Raw genomic sequence first — 23,696 nt, 5'->3', positions numbered from 1 at the left:
TCGTAGTTTAATTGATTAAAAACATAAATTATGGCACACTGTAAAAAATTACTTTTCAAAGTAATTATTGGAGTATATTTTAAAAGAAAATAACATTTCAGTTTTTCTACTTCAAAATCTCGTGTTTAATTCAATGTGTTACTTTCTGTTTCTTTGTGAAATTTACTGGCAATTTCTGATGCAATTTGGTTTCTACACTAATTTTTTCGCCCAGTGCACCGCAACTTTTCAAAAGCAATTTGTCAGGTTGTTTATTTGAGCTTTAGCACATCAGTTAAATATTTCAAAAGAAGTTTGAAAATGAAATCTGCACACAATCACTAACAGTTCACTATCAGTTCTTTGCCTGTGACCTTTTCCGCTCACTTTCTCTCGCACTCACACATGCATTTAAACAGGATGAGGCAGAAACACTCAAGAACAGATAGGAAGAGGTAGCATTTTACATCCTGCACTTGAGAATGGACTTTGACTACCAAAACCTTAAAGGTCAGCTATTTCTCAACACCTTTTAAACTTATATAATCATTTTTTATCATCTTTTATTACAAAAGATAATAAAACACAGCCTGATGGTTTAAGAAGTTGTTTTCACTTGTTTCTTCTGACGGTACACTGACGACTGGAAATACTTTCTTTTAAAATCTTACAATGTCCATATTTATTAGAATATCAGAAATAGCTGTTATCTTGACAAGGTTATACTTATTTAATTAATCATTTTGTGAAGGTAAATATATTTTTTAGGTTTAGTGTCAGAATGAAGCTATATGGTGCTCAAGCTGAGCTTATTTTGTTTTAATGTGTTAAAATAGATTATAGGCAATCTAGCATTAATATAGAATTGAGAGTTAGTTTAAAAAACAGAAATTGACTAGACTTTGTGTAGTATAAAATAACAATACAAATCTACATGATAATCTATACTACTGTATTACTATACTATAATGCTTAGACACATGAACTGACTCTGACTGCATGGCTATACCATAATCTTTCAACAGCATTAATGTTACACAGAGCCTTTAATATTTGTAACATTATTGTTTTGTTGATTGATTGATATCTAGAATGTTCTGTGTTGCTGGCGTGCTTGTAGAGAACGTGACATTTCCGTTCAGGGTTATTTTGAGCCTGACTGCATTGGTGTGATTCTAACTGTATCTCAACTTCTAAATTTTGCACACTGACACCTATATTTATATTTAGATACTAACATCTACAAGTTAATATTAAATATCTGAATGTATTTAAGGATAAATACATTCAAAAGGCAGTTAACAGTCAGATCGAAGGTTAAGGCACTATTAAGAGAATCATTTTAACAAATAAAATTTTGTTCACATTCATCTTTCATTTACTGTTGATGAGTTTTTCAATACTGTCTGCTTTTATGATCAAATTTAGAATTTCTTTTATTTCTGTACAGATGCTGAATTTCAGCAGAGAGAAGAGCAACTGAGCACTCTTCCTGCCCATTACCCAAGACCAAGGCCCCGTCCATCCGTAGCTCCAGAGAACCATCCCACAACCAAGAAACCTCCCGTAAAACCCCGGCGGAGCATAAAGTGTCGTCCCACAGCACAACAAGAGACAGAGCAATTAAACCAGGGCCAGCAGAAGGAAAATGAGGTGAATCTGTCAAGTAATAAATATATTATAACGTATATATTAAAAAAAAAAAAAAAACTTCTAATGCCCTCAAAGGCAAAATGTGCATATGCAAAAATTTCTTCAAAACAAAAACACTTCTATCAGCGGTTCAGCTGTTCTTTTGGAGCAAAGAAATAGCAGGTTGGTCAGTCGAGCAACAACAAGATCAAAGCTGACAACGCTTTTCATTTTTAGACCAAATTTAACGTGTTTGACGTGACATGATCACGTCTTTAACCAGAGTGATCTGCCCTGTAAATATTATTTGCACATCTTGCGGGGACTTTTGAAGTAATTTTCAAAATTCCATTAGATTAATTCCATGTTTATGTTCATCATAAGATTTTTGTAGTTTAAATTTCACAGTACTAGTAAGTAAAACCATGAAAACATTTAACATATCAAATCATTTTTTGTCTTTTTAAATATTTTTTAAGTTTTTTTTTTTTTTTAATTGTATTTAAATTACATCTAAATGACATCCTACTTGGATTCTCTCTGTTAAAGATGACAGTGAAGCGAATGGATCCTGCTCTGGTTTTGGGTCCCGTGAGGCCCCTGGAGGCTCTGGCTCCATCTCTGCGTGCTCACACTCTGCTCTGGTTTGAAAGAACGCAGCTGCCTCGACTGCACAGGCCTGGACAGCCTCTTCCCCGCTGGCTCCATGGTTTCGCTACACGCAGGTTACAGCCACATCTAAATATTCTTCCAAAAACATAAAAGAAAAACAGGTGCACAAGCAAAGTTGCACAAACACAGATGTGAAACAGTGTCAAATACATATACCATTCGGTTTATATTTTCACACTACCTGTTTCTCACTCTCTCAGGGAAGCGGAACAGCTGCTACAGGATAAGCCACAAGGCTGTTTCCTGCTGAGGCTCAGCGAGTCAAAGATCGGCTTTGCGCTGTCTTACAGGTACTTTATTTGAACGTGAAAAAGCATTCTTCATACTAAAACTGATAACTATAAAGATAACTAGAATGATTAGCAACCACATCAATTCATAATAATGTTCTGTTTATGATAAGTCTATGCTGACGTTTTGATGCCTGCCATTTTAAAAGCTTGAGCCATTTAAACTCTGGATTCTGATTGGCTGTCAAAGTTCGTATCGTTCATCAGCGGGGAAAAACTGTTTTGAAAGTTATTCCAAAGATATCATTCCTCATTGCTGTTATAGTTGGACTACCTTATTCTCATTCTATTAGAATGATTATTAAAAATTGTTCAAGTTTTAGTCCTTGGTATAGACAGGCCTTAAGAATGTTATTGTGTTGGATTAAAACATTGTTAAATATACAATGAGGTAATAAGTAAAACTGACTGTTGTACAACATACAGTAGTGGTGTTTTGTTCCTGAATGTATCAGAGTATGCACAAACCGGTTGTGTGAATGATTCAATTACTCACTAATAAAACAGTCATTTCTTTTGTTACTGGACGAATCAATGTTTAAACAAATCAGTTGAGTAAATGATTTAAACAACTCACTCATAAAGACAGACTTGCTCATCACCTACTGGCAACCTAAAATATCAAATCAAGTCATCTGCACACTACGGGTCCCCTTAAGGGACATGGTGGTGGGAATTATATAAAAATGATTAAAAATTATATATATATAATATACACACAGCTACACAATGTATTTTTCCTTTACCAATTATGGAAATGTACAAATTATTATTTCTCGAAAATTTTTGTCTTACATAGATTTTTTTTAAATGAAATATTTACCTTGTGAGCCATGGGCTGCCATTGATCTTCATAAATATTAATTTCTCAGTTGTGCACATACATCAGTTTGTTCCGTCATCATTTTCACAACATATTTTAATATTAAAAATTTTACACATAGTTAACTTTGCGTCAAACATATTTTTTAAATTAAAAAAATAAAAATAAACGGGCTGTAAAAGGATACAACTAATAGGCCTACATGACTAATTTAAAGATTTGTTTTATCTGATAATGCAAAAGAAATCGTAAAAATAAATGCGCTGCTTATAGACAATGATTTATGCAACAGATCTTTCACAAAACAGATAAATATGAATAAAAACACACAGGAAAATGCAAACACCGATCTTTTAATTAATGCAAACCTACCATAATTACATTAGCCCATGGGTCTCAAACTCAGTTCCTGGAGGGCACTGCAGAGTTTAGATGCAACCCTAATTAAACACACCTGATCCAACTAATCAAGTCATTTAGGCTTATTTGAAAACTACACGGTATGTGTGTTGGAGCAGGGTTGGAACAAAACTCTGCAGGGCTGCGGCCCTCCAGGAACTGAGTTTGACACCCCTGCATTAGCCTATGTTAAATTGTACAGTTAGTTATAAATTATGTTAATGCCAAGTTTCATATGGGTCATTATTCAATCTTCAATCGGGGTGGCAAATGACAGGCAGAATTTGTAAAAAGGTTTGTACAAAAAAAAGTTTGTACAAATGTTTGTTTTTTGTAATACCATGTATTGCTATGCATTTAAAATCAGTTTAATACGCTATATCAATTAAAATGGAAGCTTAAGAACATTTTGATTTTAAAATAATTCCAGTCAGACACTGGTGACACAACCAATTATGTCTATGGTGTTACCAATATTTGAAGTAAAATGTTGGTTTGGTCTAAAATGAGCAGGGATATGCAACTTTAGGTAATAATAAATAAATAAATTACTTTAAGTATTCAGTTTAATTGATTATTTAAATTTCAGTTTTTAAAATAAATGTTTATTTGTTCATCTTGGCCCATATTTCTGCCAAAGGACGATAGTTTATTTTATGAAAATTTGGATATACATCAAAAAAAGACTGGAAAAAATGGTCTGTGGTGCCTTTATAGTCTTTATTCTAAAAGATTAAAACACCTTACAGTCTAAAAACATAAAATTATAAGATTAAATGGCTCTGAAGGAAAGAGATTTCAGATATATTTTGAAGTAACACCACAGACGTAATATAACATCACAGACTTCATTTTGCAAGTTACTATAGAGTCTGTGTTGTTACCAGGAAAAACAGCACCACCACAGATAAATCAGCCTAAATCCAGACATTTCTAAAATGGAGGCTGCCATCATGATGATTTCAAGATCAGGGGCATTTTGGAAATATTAATAAGTATGTATTTATCAAAATTTTGATTAAAAAAGGTCAGATCTACAAGTTATCAACATAACACCACAGACACTAATAAAGTGCGACACATGAAATTGTCAGAAGTTTAGCTAAATTTTTAGAAAATTAATAAGAAAGAATGTACCCCTCAGATCAACCATGAAGTGGTTATATTGTGAATATAGATTTTATTTAACAAAATAATACATATTTTATTATATTTAAGAAAAAAGTTTGGGGGGAAAAAGTCCCCTAAATTCATGTCTGTGGTGTTACAACAATGGATGTCACCCCTTTGAGAAAAGGGGGAATTCTATTTGGACTACTTCCTGTGTGTAAAGGTCATTGCAGGTGGTATGGCGGGAACATGCATATTTACACTGAACAAAATTATAAACGCAACACTTTTCTTTTTGCCCCCATTTTTCATGAGCTGAAATCAAAGATCTAAGCCGGTGAGTATGCTGGCCATGCAAGAACTGAGATGTTTTCAGCTTCCAGGAGTTGTGTATAGATCCTTGCAACATGGGGCCGTGCATTATCATGCTGCAACATGAGGTGATGGTCGTGGATGAATGGCACAGTAATGGGCCTCAGGATCTCGTCACGGTATCTCTGTGCATTCAAAATGCCATCAATAAAATGCACCTGTATTCGTTATCCATAACATACACCTGCCCATACCATAACCCCACCGCCACCATGGGCCATTCGATCCACAACGTTGACATCAGCAAACCGCTCACCCACATGACGCCATACACGCTGTCTGCCATCTGCCCTGTGCAGTGAAAACCGATATTCATCCATGAAGAGAACACCAAAGTGCCATACACCATCGAATGTGAGCATTTGCCCTCACAAGTCGGTTACGACGACGAATTGCAGTCAGGTCGAGACCCCGATGAGGACGACAAACATGCAGATGTGCTTCCCTGAGACGGTTTCTGACAGTTTGTGCAGAAATACTTTGGTTATGCAAATCAATTGTTGCAGCAGCTGTCCAGGTGGCTGGTCTCAGACAATCTTGGAGGTAAAGATGCTGGATGTGGAGGTCCTGGGCTGGTGTGGTTACACGTGGTCTGCGGTTGTGAGGCCGGTTGGATGTACTGCCAAATTCTCTGAAACGCCTTTGGAGACGGCTTATGGTAGAGAAATGAACATTCAGTTCACGGGCAAAAGCTCTGGTGGACATTCCTGCAGTCAGCATGCCAATTACACGCTCCCTCAAAACTTGCGACATCTGTGGCATTGTGCTGCGTGATAAAACTGCACATTTTAGAGTGGCCTTTTATTGTGGCCACCCTAAGGCACACCTGTGCAAAATGCTGTCTAATCAGCCTCTTGATATGCCACACCTGTGAGGTGGATGGATTATCTTGGCAAAGGAGAAGTGCTCACTAACACAGATTTAGACAGATTTGTGAACAATATTTGAGAGAAATAAGCCTTTTGTGTATATCGAAAAAATCTTAGATCTTTGAGTTCAGCTCATGAAAAATGGGGGCAAAAACAAAAGTGTTGCGTTTATAATTTTGTTCAGTGTAGTTACAAATGCAAACTCAATTAAATATGTAGGCTATTTTAAAACAAATATTTAACTATTAACAGTGTACAAATTGTGTTTACCCTACAGAATACAAACATGCAAACATTGTATAATTTATTGGTATTTAAAGTTTATTTCAACTGTTGTAAAATAGAGGGACACCGCTTGCCACCCAAATGAAGAATGACCCAAGTTTCCCTTACAGTAAATGCAAGACCGGAAGTAGGTATGCACATACTCGCGTCGCCAAAGCTCACCAGCGCCATCTTGTGCACCGAACCTGTTTTGTCATTTTAATACCTAAACATACAAATATTTAGATTGAACAGTGTTAATTTTGAAATACTATTATACCAGTAAAATAGTGTGTTACAAAAGTAAGATATTTTGTTTCTTAATGGAATGCCACTTGCTATGCATTGTGTTCAACTACATTCTGGTGTCATTGTACATATTTGCAACATCTCTAATCTCACTCACTCACTCACTAAATAACAAATTCATTAAAACCCCAGAGGAGAAGACCGGTGTCGTCATTTCATAATTGAAGAGGAGGAGTGTGGATCATCTGGTAGTGTATATCTAATTGCTGGAGAACACAGCCGTCACAGAAGCCTGGATGACCTAATCAACTACTACACCCATAATCCTGTGGGGCCTTTTAATGAGGTGTTGACTGTACCTTGTGTGCAGGTACATGGACATTTTTCCCTAGCGAATCTTTTTGATTTTTAATACAGAAGAGGATATGATTTTACATTTGATTTTCCTGTCATCTCACTTCATATCCTGTAATTTTATCTTGCTATCTAGCCTGATGGGGGTTTTGAGGAAATTAATAGGTGGAGGGTGAAAGACGAGGAAGAAGAGAGAAATGGAAAAGCAATAGATTGTGAGCAGACAAAACTGCCCATGGCCATCGGTCCAGCTGTTCTGAATTCATCCCCTACAAACCCCTCCAATACGACCATTTCTGCAACAGAAGAGCCTGTGCAGTATGCAGCCGTGAGAAAGCCACTAAAAAAGACCCACTCGCTGCCAGAATGCAAGTGTGGAACTGAAACAGCGCCTCCTGGGCTAGAAGTGAGTAGATTACAAGCACTGAGAGCAAAAAGCAAAATCTTACTTTTTTCCTCTCACATTCCTTATATTACACTTTGAGGGATACTAAAACATTAAAAATCCTATAGACTTTTTGTAAGTCATATCTGTGGATAAGAATATCATCAAGGTGGGTTCTTTGTTGAGCATCCTCTTTTGGTTAGTATTTTACAAGCCCCACCCACGACTGTTGACGGACACTGCCGTATTAGCCGAGACCCCTGAGTGAGCCACACACAATCCGCCATGTTTATCTTCACGTTATAGAGCTTAAAAGGCAGCATTCAAATAAGTAATGTTTTCTTATTAGTGATGGGTGAAACGAACTTTTTCAAAGCTTCGAATCAATTGAACCAATTGCTTTGCAAAGTGATTCATTGTTTTGAAACACTCGAAACACCACACGCTAGTGAAGCTTGCTGGTCAAAAGTGTGAATGCAACAAAAACTCTTTGAATGGGGAAACATCAAATTCTCCAGAACTGTTCACCAAGTTTACGATTAAATGTCATATTTGAAATCACCAATGAAATCAATGGCTCTTTTACTCAGAAGGTGGGGCTTTGTTCAATAGAGCGGCCATATTGAGTGCTGCATTTTTCCTCATTCAAAACAATACGAGTGACACGTCTTGGGTATTCTATAGTCTTTGAGTGAACTCACATAATTCACGGGTTCACAGAGATCACCCCCTACTGGCAAACCATAGAAGTTTCGAAATGCTTCGAAACAGTTATGACGTTTACTGAAATCATGTGACTTTGGCAGTTTGATACAAGAGGTGTGTTCAACTTGAACCACGGCTTCAGATGGCTGTCAACGAGAGTAGCCACTTGCAGTCGGGGGCGGAGTTGAAAACGGAGCCAAAAAGCCGGACACTTTCTGGCCCATTAGTGACGCTCGTGCAGTGTTTGCATTCTCTATCACAGATGAAGTGAATAGAATACAATATTTGTCAAATACCTTATAGAAACGTTTTCATGAGCAACAGAAACATTTTTATATACTGCCTAATACAGCGCCATCTGTTCATAATCATATACTATTTAAATACTAATAAAGTGGGGGTATATATGCTTTTATCAGTGTTTTATGATAAACTTGACTCAATATAACATTGCGACTACAGTAAAAAAGCTTTTACTGTTCTAAAAACACTGATTTGTGGCCATTATTGGAAATGATAAGGTTAGAATAAACCTGAAACACGTGATTGTTGTGATGTGGTGAATCTGGCCAATTGTGAAACAGCTTCATCAGGGCTCCTGCAGCCGCTCTGGAAAAACTGTGGCAGAACATAGGCCTAGTACAAATAGAAAGGCAATTAAAACTATTCACTTGTGTTCTATGTTCAAAATCTTTGAATGATATAAAGGTCCTGCATGTCTGTGATTGTAATTTCTGTCTGTGATTTTTCTTTTCTTTTCCTTTTCTCTCTCTCAGTTGTCCCCCTGGCTTCATAATGTTTGTTTTATCTTTGTCATTTAAAGCATAATATAAAACAACTTTGATGCCACACGTGACAGTCGCGTGGCGTCGGCGCCGTCTTAAATCGGACAAAATTTCTAACCTGCATGCACTGCTTCAAGTCAGAATTTGATCGATCTGCGCAGCGCTGCGTTAAGTCGAACGCACCTATTCTTAATGAATTCACATGATTGATGGGTTCACAGAGATCGCGCCCCAGCAGTTGACTTAATGAAGCCTCGTTTACTGAAATCACGTGACTTTGGCATTGAGTCCCAATGTTCATACTATCCATTCTAAATAGTATGTGAGATTAGAATAAGTGTGTCCCAAAGCATAGTAGTCCCCGGATGGTCTATTTCAGGTCGATTTTTGAAGTTTTTGGAGAAGGATTCGATCCAGAACAACAAACACCTTGAAAGACCCGCGACTGGCAGATCAGGGTGCTACTTCTTTTCTCTCCAATATAGTGGGAAGTTAAATTAAATGTGGAGAATGTTAACTGTGACAAGATGATTGACAGACCAGTTTACAGTTTTCTGTTGTAAATATAATGTTAATCTTGTGACATAAATTAGTTTCATCTTATAAATAGCTGACAAACAGGCTGGCTAACAATTCTATAAAGCACATATTACTTAAGCTATTATCAGTAAGTGAATAGCAATGCTATTATTTTAACAGTCTGTCTGAATGATCCATTGTTGACATCCTGTCAAGGAAAACATTGATTGATTTGACCTACTTTTTTTTTTTTCAGCAGTTCAACTATAGCCTACATAAAATGTTTCCAGCTACACTATTTGTTAAAGTGACTCAGGGGACCTATAAGTTTGCTTTCATCAGTGTACTAAATGTAAATTCTGTAAGTGTTGTGGGAATGCGTGGCAATCATTTAAAGACAGCAAAAGGACAAAACAGATTTAGGCCTATGTGCAGTAGATAGGTTTGTCTCTTGTTTCTTCATCATGTCCCCAACATGATTCAGTGTCAGTGCTGAATCCAGTCAAAAGCAGGCCTTCTATGTTTCCTTATGAAAACTGAACAACTAGATAAACTTTAGAACAAATAATAATATTGTGATGTTTCACAGAGACACTAGATGTCACTGTGGTGCCAATCATCCAGACTCTAGAACAGTGCAGAGAGCTGATGTTGAGTTAAAAAAACTAAATTTATCTGACATCCTAGCCCATTTCCACCTCAAACTAGTAAAAATAAATAAATAAACAAAAAGGTGGTACTGTGTCCAAACTGCTCTGCTTGACAACCCTGGCATATACTGAGATAAGGGTGCTTTTAGATGATATCTCTTTGATATTTAGTATTGTTTTTCATGATAATTTATGTATCATGTTCATGTGTATATATAATAGCTATATGGAATACAGTATAATAATATTCATACAGCACAGCTTTTTCAAGTGTGAGTTAAGGTCACAATTTGTGCTGCTCTTACTGTCTTGCCAATGTCATTCCCGTCCTCCTCTACTACCTTTAATAAAAGGGGTTTCATCAGATAGTTTAGATCATTTGCCTTTAGATTACAGGAAAATCAAATACCAAAAAGAAATGATTCTTTGGCAACATTTCTTGGACCTGCATTCAAATTCAGACATAACATACTTTTTTAATGTAAACCTAAAGGGGTAGTTCTCACAAAAATTCAGGTATAATTTACTCACCCTTGTGTTGTTCTAAAGCTGTATGACCTTATTTCTTTTTTGGGTGTGAACTATTTATTTAACACAACAGAAAAGGCTGCCAGTTATAACAAACGTAATATTTTTGTTAATGCATATTTTACTTGCACCTTATACACATTGAGTTGAGACGTACACAGATCATTATTGCTCCATGATATTAGAACAAAGATGGGTGTTTGATCGTTTTATCTTGAGCGATTATATTTTCATGGTACTAACCAAAGATTTGATGTTACTGAAAGAACAGGTACATTCTTATTATAGATGTAATACAGTATGTTTATGTAATATGTATATATATTATGCAATCATTTAATAATTTCTTCTTACATAGAACCTTTTTGAAATAAAAGGTTCTTTAAACCCTAATCAAACACACCTGAACCAGCTAATCAAGGTCTTGCTTGGTATACTTGAAACTTCAAGGCAGGTGTGTTGAGACAAGTTGGAGCTAAACTCTGCAGGACACCGGCCCTCCAGGACCGAGTGTGATGACCCCTGACTTAAAGCCTTTAAAGCCATTCTAATAACCATATTTTAAATCCAAGAAAAGTTTAATTTCAGAATAACACTTGTAAAGATAAGATCAGAACATGTAAATGTAGTACAATCAAAATAAGTGGAGCAGGATGACAGCATGTGATCTCACAGGTATTTGGCACAAACATAACTCAGTGAGGTTAAACAGGCTGCATCGTTCCAGCGGTTATCTGTGAGGTGAAAAAAAAGAAATATGTTATTCTCATCATTATTGTCATGTTAGAATCAAAATAAAAATTTTAAGACATTTTTGACAAATGAGCCATTTCTTGTTACTGGATGATGTGAAATTATAGGATTGTAAATAATTGTTGTAAAAAAAACAAAAAAAAAAGACACTGCATTCTTACTGTCGAAGTTGAACTCCCCGCAGTTCTCGATACTCAGATTGTCAGGTTGTCCAGGGCTCCAGATGGCGTAGTCAAATGGAGATCCATCAGTCCACAACCACTCTCCTTCCTAAAGAGCAAACCCAGTTATTATAAGAGTGCTCTACTGTACTCAGACTCCATTTAGAAGGTCTTTTAGTTTAGCTTTGAAGAAGTCAAACAATCTTCATTGTAAACTTTGGAGATTTCAGTCTAGACAAACAAACTAGACAAAGCAATACAAAATAGGCCACACAACTTTACTTACATGGTTACCATCGTGAGCACCAAACCAACAACGTGTGGAAGAAGGCAACAGACTCAGAAGAAAATCATGTTCTATTTTATTGTGTACAGACGCAAGATTTGCATCCAGACTTAGGCAGCTCTTCTAAAGAGAGAGATTTTTTATTGTCAATACAAAATAGTCTTTTTAGCATAAAGCATAAATTACTTTTTAAACATTTTTAATAATTTTCAAAGTTGGGTCCGACTGATTATTTGCGCAGTATTAATTTTGTCAAATTTATTTACGAAAAGGAAGTTTTATTTGAAAAATAATAAAAATCACCTTGTAATTAACAATTTACCTCTGCAGTGATCCAGTTTACCGTCTGAGAGAAGAACTTGTAGCATTTGACTCCAAAATTTCTCCATCCATAGGGGCATTTTTTAAATGAATTAACTATTCAGAAAATGAACATAAGAAATATTATAATAATATTATGATAATTATTAGTTGGTTGAATATCATACATTTCCTGCTATCCTTCTCCGTAAAGGTACAAATAATCAAAGGTTTGGCAGAAAAGCTTTTAAAATTAATTAACGAGGAGTTTTTACAAATAAATGTAGCTATTTGTTACCTTCTGCGTTCCCCATGGAGAACACAATAAACAGAAGCAGAAGACTTCTCAGCATTGCCATGATGAAACTGAAAAATAAAAGTTAAGCATTTAAAATTAAATGTATGAATTATACTGCACATTGTGGATTGTCATTGTATTTTAAAGACAAAGACACTTTAAGTCAAAAGGTTATTCAGTAGGTTTCTGTTGCAAAACTCACCTTGGTTTTCAGATTGTTGCCTTCAGAATGTCAGAGGAAGATTTTGTGAAGTTCCAGAAAGAGCCCTGCTTTTATGCTTTACTTGATGTCATGTGTGTATAAGTCACGAGGATGATACCGGACCTAGCAAACAATGACCTGGCAGTTCGCCAGCGTCTTTTGGGCGGCACAAATTCAGTGGCTTAATACAGTCGGACCGTTTTTGGGTGGCACGCCACCAGCGATTTGCTGTGGCTGGGCCTCCGTCGGTACACCAGTGGAAAGCGGAGGGTCCTGTCCTGTGTTTCTGCTGAGCTCTTACATGACATCTTTGTTTTATAATTTATTTATTTATTTTTTTACATTTATGTTTTACAGTTAAAAGGAATCTGAAGCACTGAATAAAAATAGTGAGAGTTATAATTATTAACAAAAGTTTAGTATAAAACTACTGCAGGCACGTTTTTAAATGAAATAAATAGCTTGAATGTTCGTAAAAACAACAATACAAAATCTTATAAAATAACAATAAAATAAAAATCTATAAAAATAAAAGTGCTACTTTGTCCCACTATCATGTGCGGGTTGCCGTTTACACCTATGTATGAATGGGTTATAGAACAACACAACGATTAAAATTCAAAATGTAATATTATAAAACGGATAGTTCCGGTCCTTGATTCTGATTGGTTGAGCCTTTGTTGGAAGCACAAACAATTTCTGATAGGGCTGTAAGATTCCGAATGTTTTAGAATCGATTCCGATTCCTGGTTCTGGAATCGATGGGATTCGATTCCGAGAATAGATTCCTCTGTTGTTTTCGATTCTTTTTCGATTCTTTTTCGATTCTTGTTTTTTTTAGATCAAAGGAACCTATAATCTCGCCATGAGTGCAGGATATAAAAGTCGTAGAAAGTATCCTTCTCATAATATGAAGCTTTATTTGTAAAAAATGATTATACATTTCTATAATTTTGTCTGCTTTGCCCGTGAAATTAGTCATAGCTCACTGCTCAGCAGGCAGGGACATGCATATCGCATGAATTGAAAAAGATGAAGTGTCTAAAATAAATGTGCACAGTTCAGCTGAATGATGAAGTTTACTTTGACTGTATGCTTTGGACAAAATTAACAAACTGTACATTGAAACAAAATAACCAGAACATTAACAATAACACTGATAAGCGCTCGTGGTTTATCTGTCAATCAGATGCTCGGCCACTGATCGTAACGTTTTCTTTTAGAATTATCATTGGCTGATAGAAATAAAAAATAGTATTTTAGATGGAAATAAGATCCTCAATCACATCATGATCTATTCTGTCGTGCAGCGCTCAAAATTGTGGACAACATAAGCCAGTTCCATAGTAAATAACCCCTGAATCTTTTTTTTTTTTGGTTCATTAAAACTATCCGAAAGAACTTTTCGTGGAAACGAATCAGACTTCTAATCACTTTTAGGTGAAGGGTAATACAAATATAAAAATGAAATAGATCTTTTATATATAAAAAAGAATATTTCATCTCACAACTGTAATTACGGCTTTTATCGAGCATGAGGGAGGCGAATGGAGCTTCTCAAACGGAAGGCTGCATCCTCAAATTCTGATGATCTCAGTACCGACCCCTTGTCAAAAAATCCTATTGGAATTTCAGTTTATCCTTTAGGATCTTACTGGATTCTTAGAATCCTATTGGACATTCTGATTGGTTTTAATGGAATTTCACTTTGTCCTATAGGATTTTATTTGATTCTTAGAATCCTATTGGACATTGTCTTTGATTTAATGGGATTAAAATTTTTCCTGTTATATTGATTTTTTGTATCATATTGGACATATTGATTTTTAAATGGAAATTCACTTTGTCCTGTAAGATCTTTCTGATTCTGTTAATCAATTACTTTTTAAGAGTAACACTGCCTGTGTGTACTTGTAACCCTCAATAAAATGCAGCCTATCTGAATACACACAAATATAACTGAAATTCATAATATTACAGTAAGGGAAAGATAATAAATATGACATTCCATAATGTTTGAATAAGTTAAAATGTATTACATGTGAGTAGGAATTCATAGAAACACAAACTTTTATGGTATTGTCCTGACGCTTCCCCTTTAAGAAATCCGAATGTAGGGCGCGTGCAACTGTAGCGCGCATACTTTGAACAGTAACGGTCAAAGAGGAGAAGAAGCTGAGAAATCAGTGATTAACGTTGTTTAACTTGTTAAAAGTTTATTTAAAGATACTAAAAAGGAAGAAATAGTAATACTTATCTGATCTGCATCCTAAATGAACAGTTTTGGGTGAAGGATAATGAATTATTGTTGGTGAGTTGTTGAGCTCGTTTTATTGTATGTGATTAGCACAGGAGCCCGCCATTACATAGAAAAAGATATTGTTTAACAATTGATATTAATGAAATATTAATGTATGCTGTTTATAATAACATTTCATTGTGTAAAACACTGGAGTAGTGAGTACAATATGCCTGTTCTGCCACCATTTTGAGCTGTTTTGAATAACGTTGTGCTTTATGGTTTTGTATAGTGCTATTTTAATTATTTGTATTGATGGAGTAATAAGATGTTCTTATGGCCTGAGTGAGAGGACCTTCCGCGTTGCCTGGTAACCAATTGACCATATGCACCGAGCGCTCTTTAGAACTTCCGCATAGTTTTAGTTTAGTTTATTTTTGTACAAGAGTAAAATAGATACAATAATAATAATAATAAAATAAAATACAATCCATATACTGTGCAGGGAGAGGCAGAAAACCCAAAGTGCTTATTTAGAGCCTCCACCTAAACAATGGAGAAAAAAGAGAAAAAAAAACTAAAAGAAAAAGTTTGATTACAATAACAAATATATAAATACAAATGACTACAAATTAATTACAACATATATCGAAAAAATTAAATCCAGAAATAATAACTCAAAAAACACACCATATATGGTACATAAAAAAAAAAAAAAAAAGACAAGATGGATTATTGCAAAGCAGCATTTAAATTATCCTTTATACATCTTTTATAACAAGCCAGCTCGTAAACGTCCGGTAAAGCTGATTTAATGTCGTGGTTTATATAGCTAGAGACTCTTGAGACTCCTGCCTCTTTCTTGTTGTAAGGTCCACGAATTTGGTCCAAGGACGGTATCCAATCGTGGATGAAGGTTTCCTGCGTGTTCGGTCTTTTCAGCGCGCAGAGTTATTAAATTTAGGATAAATTCTAATCTGACTCCATTTTATTATCTAATCTGACTCCGTTTTATTATGACCTCGAATTTAGGTTGAAATACAAATTGGTTCGCCTGTTCCTAATTATTATTCTTCTGACATTTGATTATTCTAGTTAACTCTTTACTTTATTACTCGTTCATTAGGAATCTATGTCGCTCAGGGTGCCTCACGTCGGCCGAAGTACATGTACCCCACGGTCACAAACCCTCCAGTCTGATCATTAATCAGAGGTTCTGACTAACTATTTAATAGACCGCTTCATGCTTGTCATTTTTAAATAGTGGTCCTGTTTAGCCCCCTACAGTCACCTATGTAACAACTTAGTTAAAGCTCAAACAATAATCACTATGATACTTCAATAGTGTTTCTATCTATCCCCCTATAGTTAATCTAACTATATAACAACTTGACTAAAACTGAGACAATAACCAGAGGTTATGGCTAGTACTATGAAATATGCCCGAACCATGCTAGTATCTCAATAGTATTTTATCTAGCCCCCCATAGTTAATGCAACTGCATAACAACTTAACTAAAGTCAAGCAGATAGTCAGAAATCTAGAAACTAACCTGATGTGCCCCATGCTCCATCTAACCTGAAATCTAGCCTGTACTAACCCTGGACGTATGTTTGTGGTAACATACGCCTTCACTTAATCTACTTGAGAAAATAATTTCAGAGTAAGTCAGAATGAAATCAAATATAACAATTTATTATCAGTCAGGTAAATATGTATTGTGCCAATTATACAGCCAATTCAACGATATCAAATCAATACAAACCATCAAAATATCAAAGATGAATCTAAGAGTAAGCATACCTGACTTGAGAAAAATACATAGTATGAAGTGTGCGAACACACTTCATCCTATGGGCTCATTCCGGCTACAGAAGGCCCTGATCCTTTTGCAACATTTCCTTAAGTACCTCAGACCAAGACCAACATCCCCCCGAGATGGAGACAGGAACTAACGATTGGAATTTGCATTGACCGAGTTAACACCTTTTGGGACAAAAGGTAATTTTGCATGGAAACCACTGGAAATTGGCCCGCCCTCTACAGTATGCAAAATCTCTCTAAACTCTTAGGATCTGTATTACCTTTTAGTTCACTTATAAGAATGAGACCATTGTACCAGTCGCCCTGAGACATTTCAAATGATACCAAACATGACTGTAAATATAATTTGCATTCATGTAGAACATTATATTCTACTATTGACCATTCTGAGTGAGCTGAGTGAAGGGAAGGATGGGTGAGGGGAAGGAAGGGAATGAAAAGAAACTGATGCATATATGATAGAGGTGTTTTCCTGCATTTTCTCTCAGTGGGATGTGGAGACAGATGTCTGTATGTTAATACACCATGTTGGTGTTGTCCATCTCAGAAGTTCAAAGTGTCTGAGGTTCTGTAATTCTTACATTGTTTATTAATAAAATAATAATAATTGCAACATAGTAAATAATGATAGCATAACAATAATGATAGATGATGCCTTTAACATTAGGTACCTAAACAAAAATTCTCTTCAAATTGTGAATGGATGTATAAACTAAGCAAAAGCGCTCCTCTTACAGCACAGTACAAGCTGTAAGAAATGACTGAGCTGGCTTATCTAAAACCAGGAAGTAATCGTGCATATGGTCAATTGACAGAGCATTAGTGATTGCTTTGAAATATACTGGAGACAATATTTTTCATACGTTTTCCCTTAACTGAATTGGATGTTGGATGACAGGGGGGCCACGGCCTCTGGGCGCGAGACGCTCGGGGGGCGTGCGATGGAATTCTTCAAGCAGTAAGGGGTCTAAGATGTCATCCCTGGCCACCCAGGAGCGTTCCTCCGGTCCGTATCCTTCCCAGTCGACCAGATATTCCAGTCTTCCGCCCCATCGCCGTGAGTCCAGGATTTTCTTGACCAGATAGACGGAGGGTTGTTCGAGGATTTCTGGGGGAGGAGGTTCGTCCACTTCTGTGGGTCCTGGTGCAGAGGGAGAACAGGGTTTAAGGAGTGACACGTGGAATGTAGGATGTATTCTGTACCTGGGTGGGAGTTGGAGTTCATAGGTGACCTCGTTGATCTGCCTCTGTATCGAGACGCAGATCCCGGGTGGACAGCCAGACCTTGTCTCCGGGATGGTAGGTGGGAGTAGTGGTTTGCCGGGCATCTGCGAAGATTTTATGCCTCCGCACTGCACGTTGGAGGTGGACGTGAGCTGAGTCCCACACTCTCTCGCTCACTCGGAACCAGTGGTCTACAGCTGGAACCTCCGACGGCTCTCCTGTCCACGGGAAGAGTGGTGGTTGGTACCCGAGTATGCACTGAAGCGAGGGGAGGAAGCGGCTCCAGCTGTGCTGATCGTCATGGCAGCATGCCCGGAGGTAACGTCCGAGTTCCTTGATCTTGCGCTCAGTCTGGCCATTCGTCTGGGTGTGGTATCCTGAGGACAAGCTGACCGTGATGCCCAGCAACCTGAAGAGGCTTTCCACACGTGGGAAATAAACTGAGGACCTCTGTCTGAGACTATGTCCTCAGGTATTCCGAAGTTTCGCAACACGTGCTGGAATAAGTGTTCCACTGTTTCCATGGCAGTAGGGAGTCCTTTGAGGGGGATGAATTTGCAGGCTTTGGAAAAGCGATCGACTGCCACCAGCACACAAGTGTTACCTTTGGAATTTGGTAGGTCCGTCACGAAGTCTATTCCCAAATGTGACCAGGGTCGATGAGGGATTGGTAACAGCTTTAGCTTGCTTACAGGAAGATGCCGGGGGGTCCTGGACATGGCACAGAGTGAGCAACTGCGGACGGACCTGATGACATCCCGTTTCATACTAGGCCACCAGTACCGAGCTTGGAGGAGCGAGAGGGTCCTGTGGCTGCCTGGATGTCCAGAGCCCGGTACATTGTGAACTGAGCCCAGAAGGGAGTGTCGTTGGGTGGTCGGTACATAAGTCTTCCCTTCTGGGCCTCCCAGCGGAGCAGGTTCGGTGAGAGTGGCGGCTCTGATTTCCTTGTCTATGTTGAATGGGGCTTACAACCATGGCTGGAGGGAGAATGGGTTCAGGATCTGTGGGAGTATCGGGAGAATGCATTCTAGAGAGGGCATCAGCCTTGTTGTTACGACTTCCGGGGCGATAGGTTATGGTGAACTGGAACCTGGTGAAGAACAAAGCCCAGCGGGCTTGACATGGGTTGAGTCTTTTTGCATCTCGAAGATATTGGAGGTTTTTATGGTCTGTGATGACTGTGAACAGGTGTTTTGCTCCCTCCAGCCAGTGTCGCCACTCTTCCAGGGCAAGTTTGATGGCCAATAACTCGCGGTTCCCGATGTCATAGATCTGCTCCGCTGAGGTCAGTTTCTTCGAATAGTATGCGCAAGGATGGAGGCTAGGAGGCTCACCGTGGTATTGGGACAGCACGGCCCAGACGCCGGTGGTGGAGGCGTCAACTTTAACAACAAAAGGGGCTGAAGGATCTGGGTGGTGTAGGATGGGGGCCGTGCTGAAGGCTGTCTGCAGTTTCTGGAAGGCTTCGTGGGCGGTGGAGTTCCAGGACAGGCGCTTGGATTTTCCTCGGAGTGTTGTGTCTCGAAGTCAGCAAAGATAGATTTCTTCAATGTGATCAATGAAGCTCGAAATGCAGAGTTCCAGATGTCAAAATCCGAGATGCCAAAAGCCGAGATAACGGTCGCCGCATCTGAAATCTTTGTCTGTCGGGGCATCCGTTTTATACCCTTTTTTCCACCCAAATTTGGTAGTTCCGGTTTTTAATTGGCTATGCCTATCTGGTGTGCCACAATTTATTACCAGCCCACCATGTCCATCTTTTAATGGTGGAATTTGGCCAGATCCGCCTTTTTTTAACTTTTATTTTACGGCCGGTTGGCGGTGTTCCCACAAGACATACATCAAACTTGTTTACCTGTTCCTGTCATATTCTGGAAATAACCCAAAGTTCATTGGGTTATTCAAGTTCATTGGTACACTACAATGGAAAATACCAACACTGCCCAATGGATGGCCCCTTAAGACTTACAATCTGCACTAAGACATCCAGTATTAGAGTAATTCAGTATATTGATCAGTATATGGATTACATTCTTGAACATTCATCATATTTTAAGTAAGATATTACCATATTGAGTAAATATCATAATGCACTTCAGAGTGCACAAACACAAAAAAGTGTATTTTATAATTTTCACACAGACGATAGCCGTTTCTCAATATGCCTTCTTGTGGACTTGTGAAACGTCACTGCTCAAAATATTACTGTTGTTGTGTCATGGAAAGTAGTTTTAAGAGTTTTTCAGGCGAAAATGTAGTTGTTTAAAACCCAAATCTGCGGTTTATTTATAAAGATAGTGCCTATTTGAAAATTTGATATGCTGATTTCGGAGCTCCAGGTGATCACCGGGCGCTCAGTGCTCATGTATCCGCCTAGAGCAGCCTTACGCTCAGCTAGTCCTTCCGACATTTGCCGCTGGCTCTGATGTCTCTGTAGTGATTAAACATGAGATACAAGTTTTGTGTATACAGGTGCATCTCAATAAATTAGAATGTCATGGAAAAGTTCATTTATTTCAGTAATTCAACTCAAATTGTGAAACTCGTGTATTAAATTAATTCAATGTACACAGACTGAAGTAGTTTAAGTCTTTGGTTCTTTTAATTGTGTTGATTTTGACTCACATTTAACAAAAACCCACCAATTCATTATCTCAACAAATTAGAATATGGTGACATGCCAATCAGCTAATCAACTCAAAATACCTGCAAAGGTTTCCTGAGCCTTCAAAATGTTCTCTCAGTTTGGTTCACTAGGCTACACAATCATGGGGAAGACTGCTGATCTGACAGTTGTCCAGAAGACAATCATTGACACCCTTCACAAGGAGGGTAAGCCACAAACATTCATTGCCAAAGAAGCTGGCTGTTCAGAGTGCTGTATCCAAGCATGTTAACAGAAAGTTGAGTGGAAGGAAAAAGTGTGGAAGAAAAAGATGCACAACCAACCGAGAGAACCGCAGCCTCATGAGGATTGTCAAGCAAAATGGATTCAAGAATTTGGGTGAACTTCACAAGGAATGGACTGAGGCTGGGGTCAAGGCCACCACACACAGACGTGTCAAGGAATTTGGCTACAGTTGCCGTATTCCTCTTGTTAAGCCACTCCTGAACCACAGACAACGTCAGAGGCGTCTTACCTTGGCTAAGGAGAAGAAGAACTGGACTGTTGCCCAGTGGTCCAAAGTCCTATTTTCAGATGAGATCAAGTTTTGTGTTTCATTTGGAAACCAAGGTCCTAGAGTCTGGAGGAAGGGTGGAGAAGCTCATAGCCCAAGTTGCTTGAAGTCCAGTGTTAAGTTTCCACAGTCTGTGATGATTTAGGGTGCAATGTCATCTGCTGGTGTTGGTCCATTGTGGTTTTTGAAAACCAAAGTCACTGCACCCGTTTACCAAGACATTTTGGAGCACTTCATGCTTCCTTCTGCTGACCAGCTTTTTGAAGATGCTGATTTCATTTTCCATCAGGATTCGGCACCTGCCCACACTGCCAAAAGCACCAAAAGTTGGTTAAATGACCATAGTGTTGGTGTGCTTGACTGGCCAGCAAACTCACCAGACCTGAACCCCATAGAGAATCTATGGGGTATTGTCAAGAGGAAAATGAGAAACAAGAGACCAAAAAATGCAGATGAGCTGAAGGCCACTGTCAAAGAAACCTGGGCTTCCATACCACCTCAGCAGTGCCACAAACTGATCACCTCCATGCCATGACGAATTGAGGCAGTAATTAAAGCAAAAGGAGCCCCTACCAAGTATTGAGTACATATACAGTAAATGAACATACTTTCCAGAAGGCCAACAGTTCACTAAAAATGTTTCTTATGAAGTATTCTAATTTGTTGAGATAGTGAATTGGCCAAAATCATCACAATTAAAAGAACCAAAGACTTAAACTACTTCAAAAGACTTAAACTACTTAATACATGAGTTTCACAATTTGAGTTGAATTACTGAAGTAAATGAACTTTTCCACGACATTCTAATTTATTGAGATGCACCTGTATATATGACTTTACTGCAAATAGCCTATAACCAAAAAAAAAAAAACATGGTTACTATAGATAAACCATGGTAACCACAAATTAAGTGGTTTAACCATGGTATATGTAGTAAAACTGTGTTAATATAAATTCTAATACGGCGCTAAAAAAAAGAAAAGAAAAAAAAGAACATACTACACCTTTACCATAATAAAACCATGGTTAATTTTCCTAAGGGTAAAGAGAGGAAGAGTTTAATCATGACTTTCTTATTTAAGTGTTTAATGTCAAAGTTATAATATTATACACTAACAGGACACCTTACCCTTTTCCTCCCTCTAGAATGGCAGTTCTGAGGTTGCTGAAAGACCCTCAAATCTTAATCTAACAGGGGATCAGGTTTCTCCTGTGGATGTCCAGTATGCTCGAGTTAACAAACCCCCCAGAGCAGTATCAGAAAATACCCCAACTTCAGTGCCCACCCTGACCTCCAGGGAGCGACAGCAGCCTTTACCCCTCCATCCATCCCAAACTTTGACACAACAGCAGCAGACCCGAAATACTGGAAACTGGAGCCCATGCACACTTATGAAGAAACCCCCCACACACGCAGTCGTCCAGAAGAGATCGACTGCTATGCCATGGGGTGGAGGAGGCAGGCGGCAGGGGATGAAGGTGAGAAACGAGGAAAACAAGCATCAAAACTTGCTCACGACTTACTAGTTTTGAACATTTCCTGTCTTGGAGTTCAAATATAATAATGACTTGAAATGGTTTCAAAAGAACCATGCACTAAATAGGGTGACTAAAATAATACATGTAAAACATGAAAATGCTTATTTGGTACATGTTTTTACCTTTTCTTCAGTGAACCTTCCAAAAATCATCTGTATTCAGAGGTGAACATCAAGGGTGCCCAAGAAGGCTTTGCTATACCAAGACCCGGGCCTAGTCTTCCTCTTAGACCTCCCCCAAGATCTGCTCATGGTCCTTTGCGACCAGAGCTCGCTGGGCAGGTAAATATCCATGAGAATATTTTATGAGTGATATTTTGTGTAGTATATATAGTGCACAAGCTGTTATAAAAAATGCTAAATTTTATGATTTTTTCCCTCAGAGTTTTGGTGTGTCCCCACTGATGACTCCACCTCAGCAGTCTGGTTTTCGTCATTCAGAGCAGCCAAATCTGAACGCTTCCTCCAGTTCCATTTATGAGCAGATTCCTGAAAGACCAACCAGCTCTAAAGCATGTCTGCCCCCACCAAATCACAAACGCTGACCTCACAATTGTATAGACCTCTAACTTCACCAAAAGAGTGTTTCCTTTGTAAACACTTTGTATAACGAGATTAAACAGCATAGTGATATTAGGATGACATATATGTACCAAAACATTACATTGCTTATAAGCTGTATATACATTTATAAGGCTTGTTAATAGTGATCTCCCCATGGAGGTTGTAGGCATGTTTATCTGTGTTTTTCATTTATTTAAATTGCATCTGAATATAGTTTTTTTTTCCATAGAAGTGACTCAAAGTTATAATTGTACAGTAAATAATTTCATAATTAATCATTTTTAATCAAATACATTATTACGATTACCAAAAACAGATTTTGTTTGGGTGAATTGCAGCCCTCCTCCCTATTCATTTTTAATTACCTAAAGATTGATGATATCTTCAAGTGAGGTTTGATAGACCATAATATAACTAGCTTGAATTATTTAGCTGATGATATTACCATGAAAGACTAAGAATGCACTAATCACTGCATGAGAAGAACATCACAGAACAAGAAAGCAGACACACAGATGAAAGCATATTTCAGTGAGTGA

The 23,696-nt window shown here is 37.8% G+C and overlaps 2 protein-coding genes across 2 annotated transcripts; one reads left to right on the top strand and one right to left on the bottom strand.

Annotated features, from left to right (window-relative positions):
- The first annotated feature begins 1 nt into the window (after window position 1).
- Window positions 2-23,674, top strand: si:ch73-109i22.2 (hematopoietic SH2 domain-containing protein homolog). Its single transcript, XM_058752663.1, has 9 exons — window positions 2-489; window positions 1,430-1,632; window positions 2,161-2,336; window positions 2,484-2,573; window positions 6,852-7,029; window positions 7,150-7,419; window positions 22,202-22,534; window positions 22,728-22,875; window positions 22,977-23,674. Exons 1-8 carry the CDS (start codon window positions 462-464, stop codon window positions 22,728-22,730), a joined length of 1,281 nt encoding a protein of 426 aa, XP_058608646.1. The 5' UTR covers window positions 2-461; the 3' UTR covers window positions 22,731-22,875; window positions 22,977-23,674.
- On the bottom strand, window positions 10,793-13,003 carry LOC131525277 (galactose-specific lectin nattectin-like). Its single transcript, XM_058752672.1, has 6 exons — window positions 12,586-13,003; window positions 12,384-12,451; window positions 12,108-12,202; window positions 11,786-11,908; window positions 11,500-11,608; window positions 10,793-11,319 (listed from the first exon to the last, which is right to left on the bottom strand). Exons 2-6 carry the CDS (start codon window positions 12,442-12,444, stop codon window positions 11,255-11,257), a joined length of 453 nt encoding a protein of 150 aa, XP_058608655.1. The 5' UTR covers window positions 12,445-12,451; window positions 12,586-13,003; the 3' UTR covers window positions 10,793-11,254.
- Window positions 23,675-23,696: the final 22 nt, after the last annotated feature.

The sequence above is a fragment of the Onychostoma macrolepis genome, chromosome 19 (genome assembly GCF_012432095.1).
Source record: "Onychostoma macrolepis isolate SWU-2019 chromosome 19, ASM1243209v1, whole genome shotgun sequence".
NCBI lineage: Eukaryota > Metazoa > Chordata > Actinopteri > Cypriniformes > Cyprinidae > Onychostoma > Onychostoma macrolepis.
This window is presented reverse-complemented; position numbering and strand designations above follow the sequence as displayed.

What these genes read in the sequence shown, in the direction of transcription:
- LOC131525277 (XM_058752672.1), bottom strand. Translation starts at nt 12,444, where the DNA reads ATGGCAATGCTGAGAAGTCTTCTGCTTCTGTTTATTGTGTTCTCCATG. An exon ending in CTCCATGGGGAACGCAGAAG is followed by an intron (nt 12,203 to 12,383) that starts GTAACAAATAGC and finishes TTTTCTGAATAG; the next exon opens with TTAATTCATTTAAAAAATGC. An exon ending in GTGCTCACGATGGTAACCAT is followed by an intron (nt 11,609 to 11,785) that starts GTAAGTAAAGTT and finishes TTTGCTCTTTAG; the next exon opens with GAAGGAGAGTGGTTGTGGAC.
- si:ch73-109i22.2 (XM_058752663.1), top strand. Translation starts at nt 462, where the DNA reads ATGGACTTTGACTACCAAAACCTTAAAG. An exon ending in GCCAGCAGAAGGAAAATGAG is followed by an intron (nt 1,633 to 2,160) that starts GTGAATCTGTCA and finishes TCTCTGTTAAAG; the next exon opens with ATGACAGTGAAGCGAATGGA. An exon ending in CAGCGCCTCCTGGGCTAGAA is followed by an intron (nt 7,420 to 22,201) that starts GTGAGTAGATTA and finishes TCCTCCCTCTAG; the next exon opens with AATGGCAGTTCTGAGGTTGC.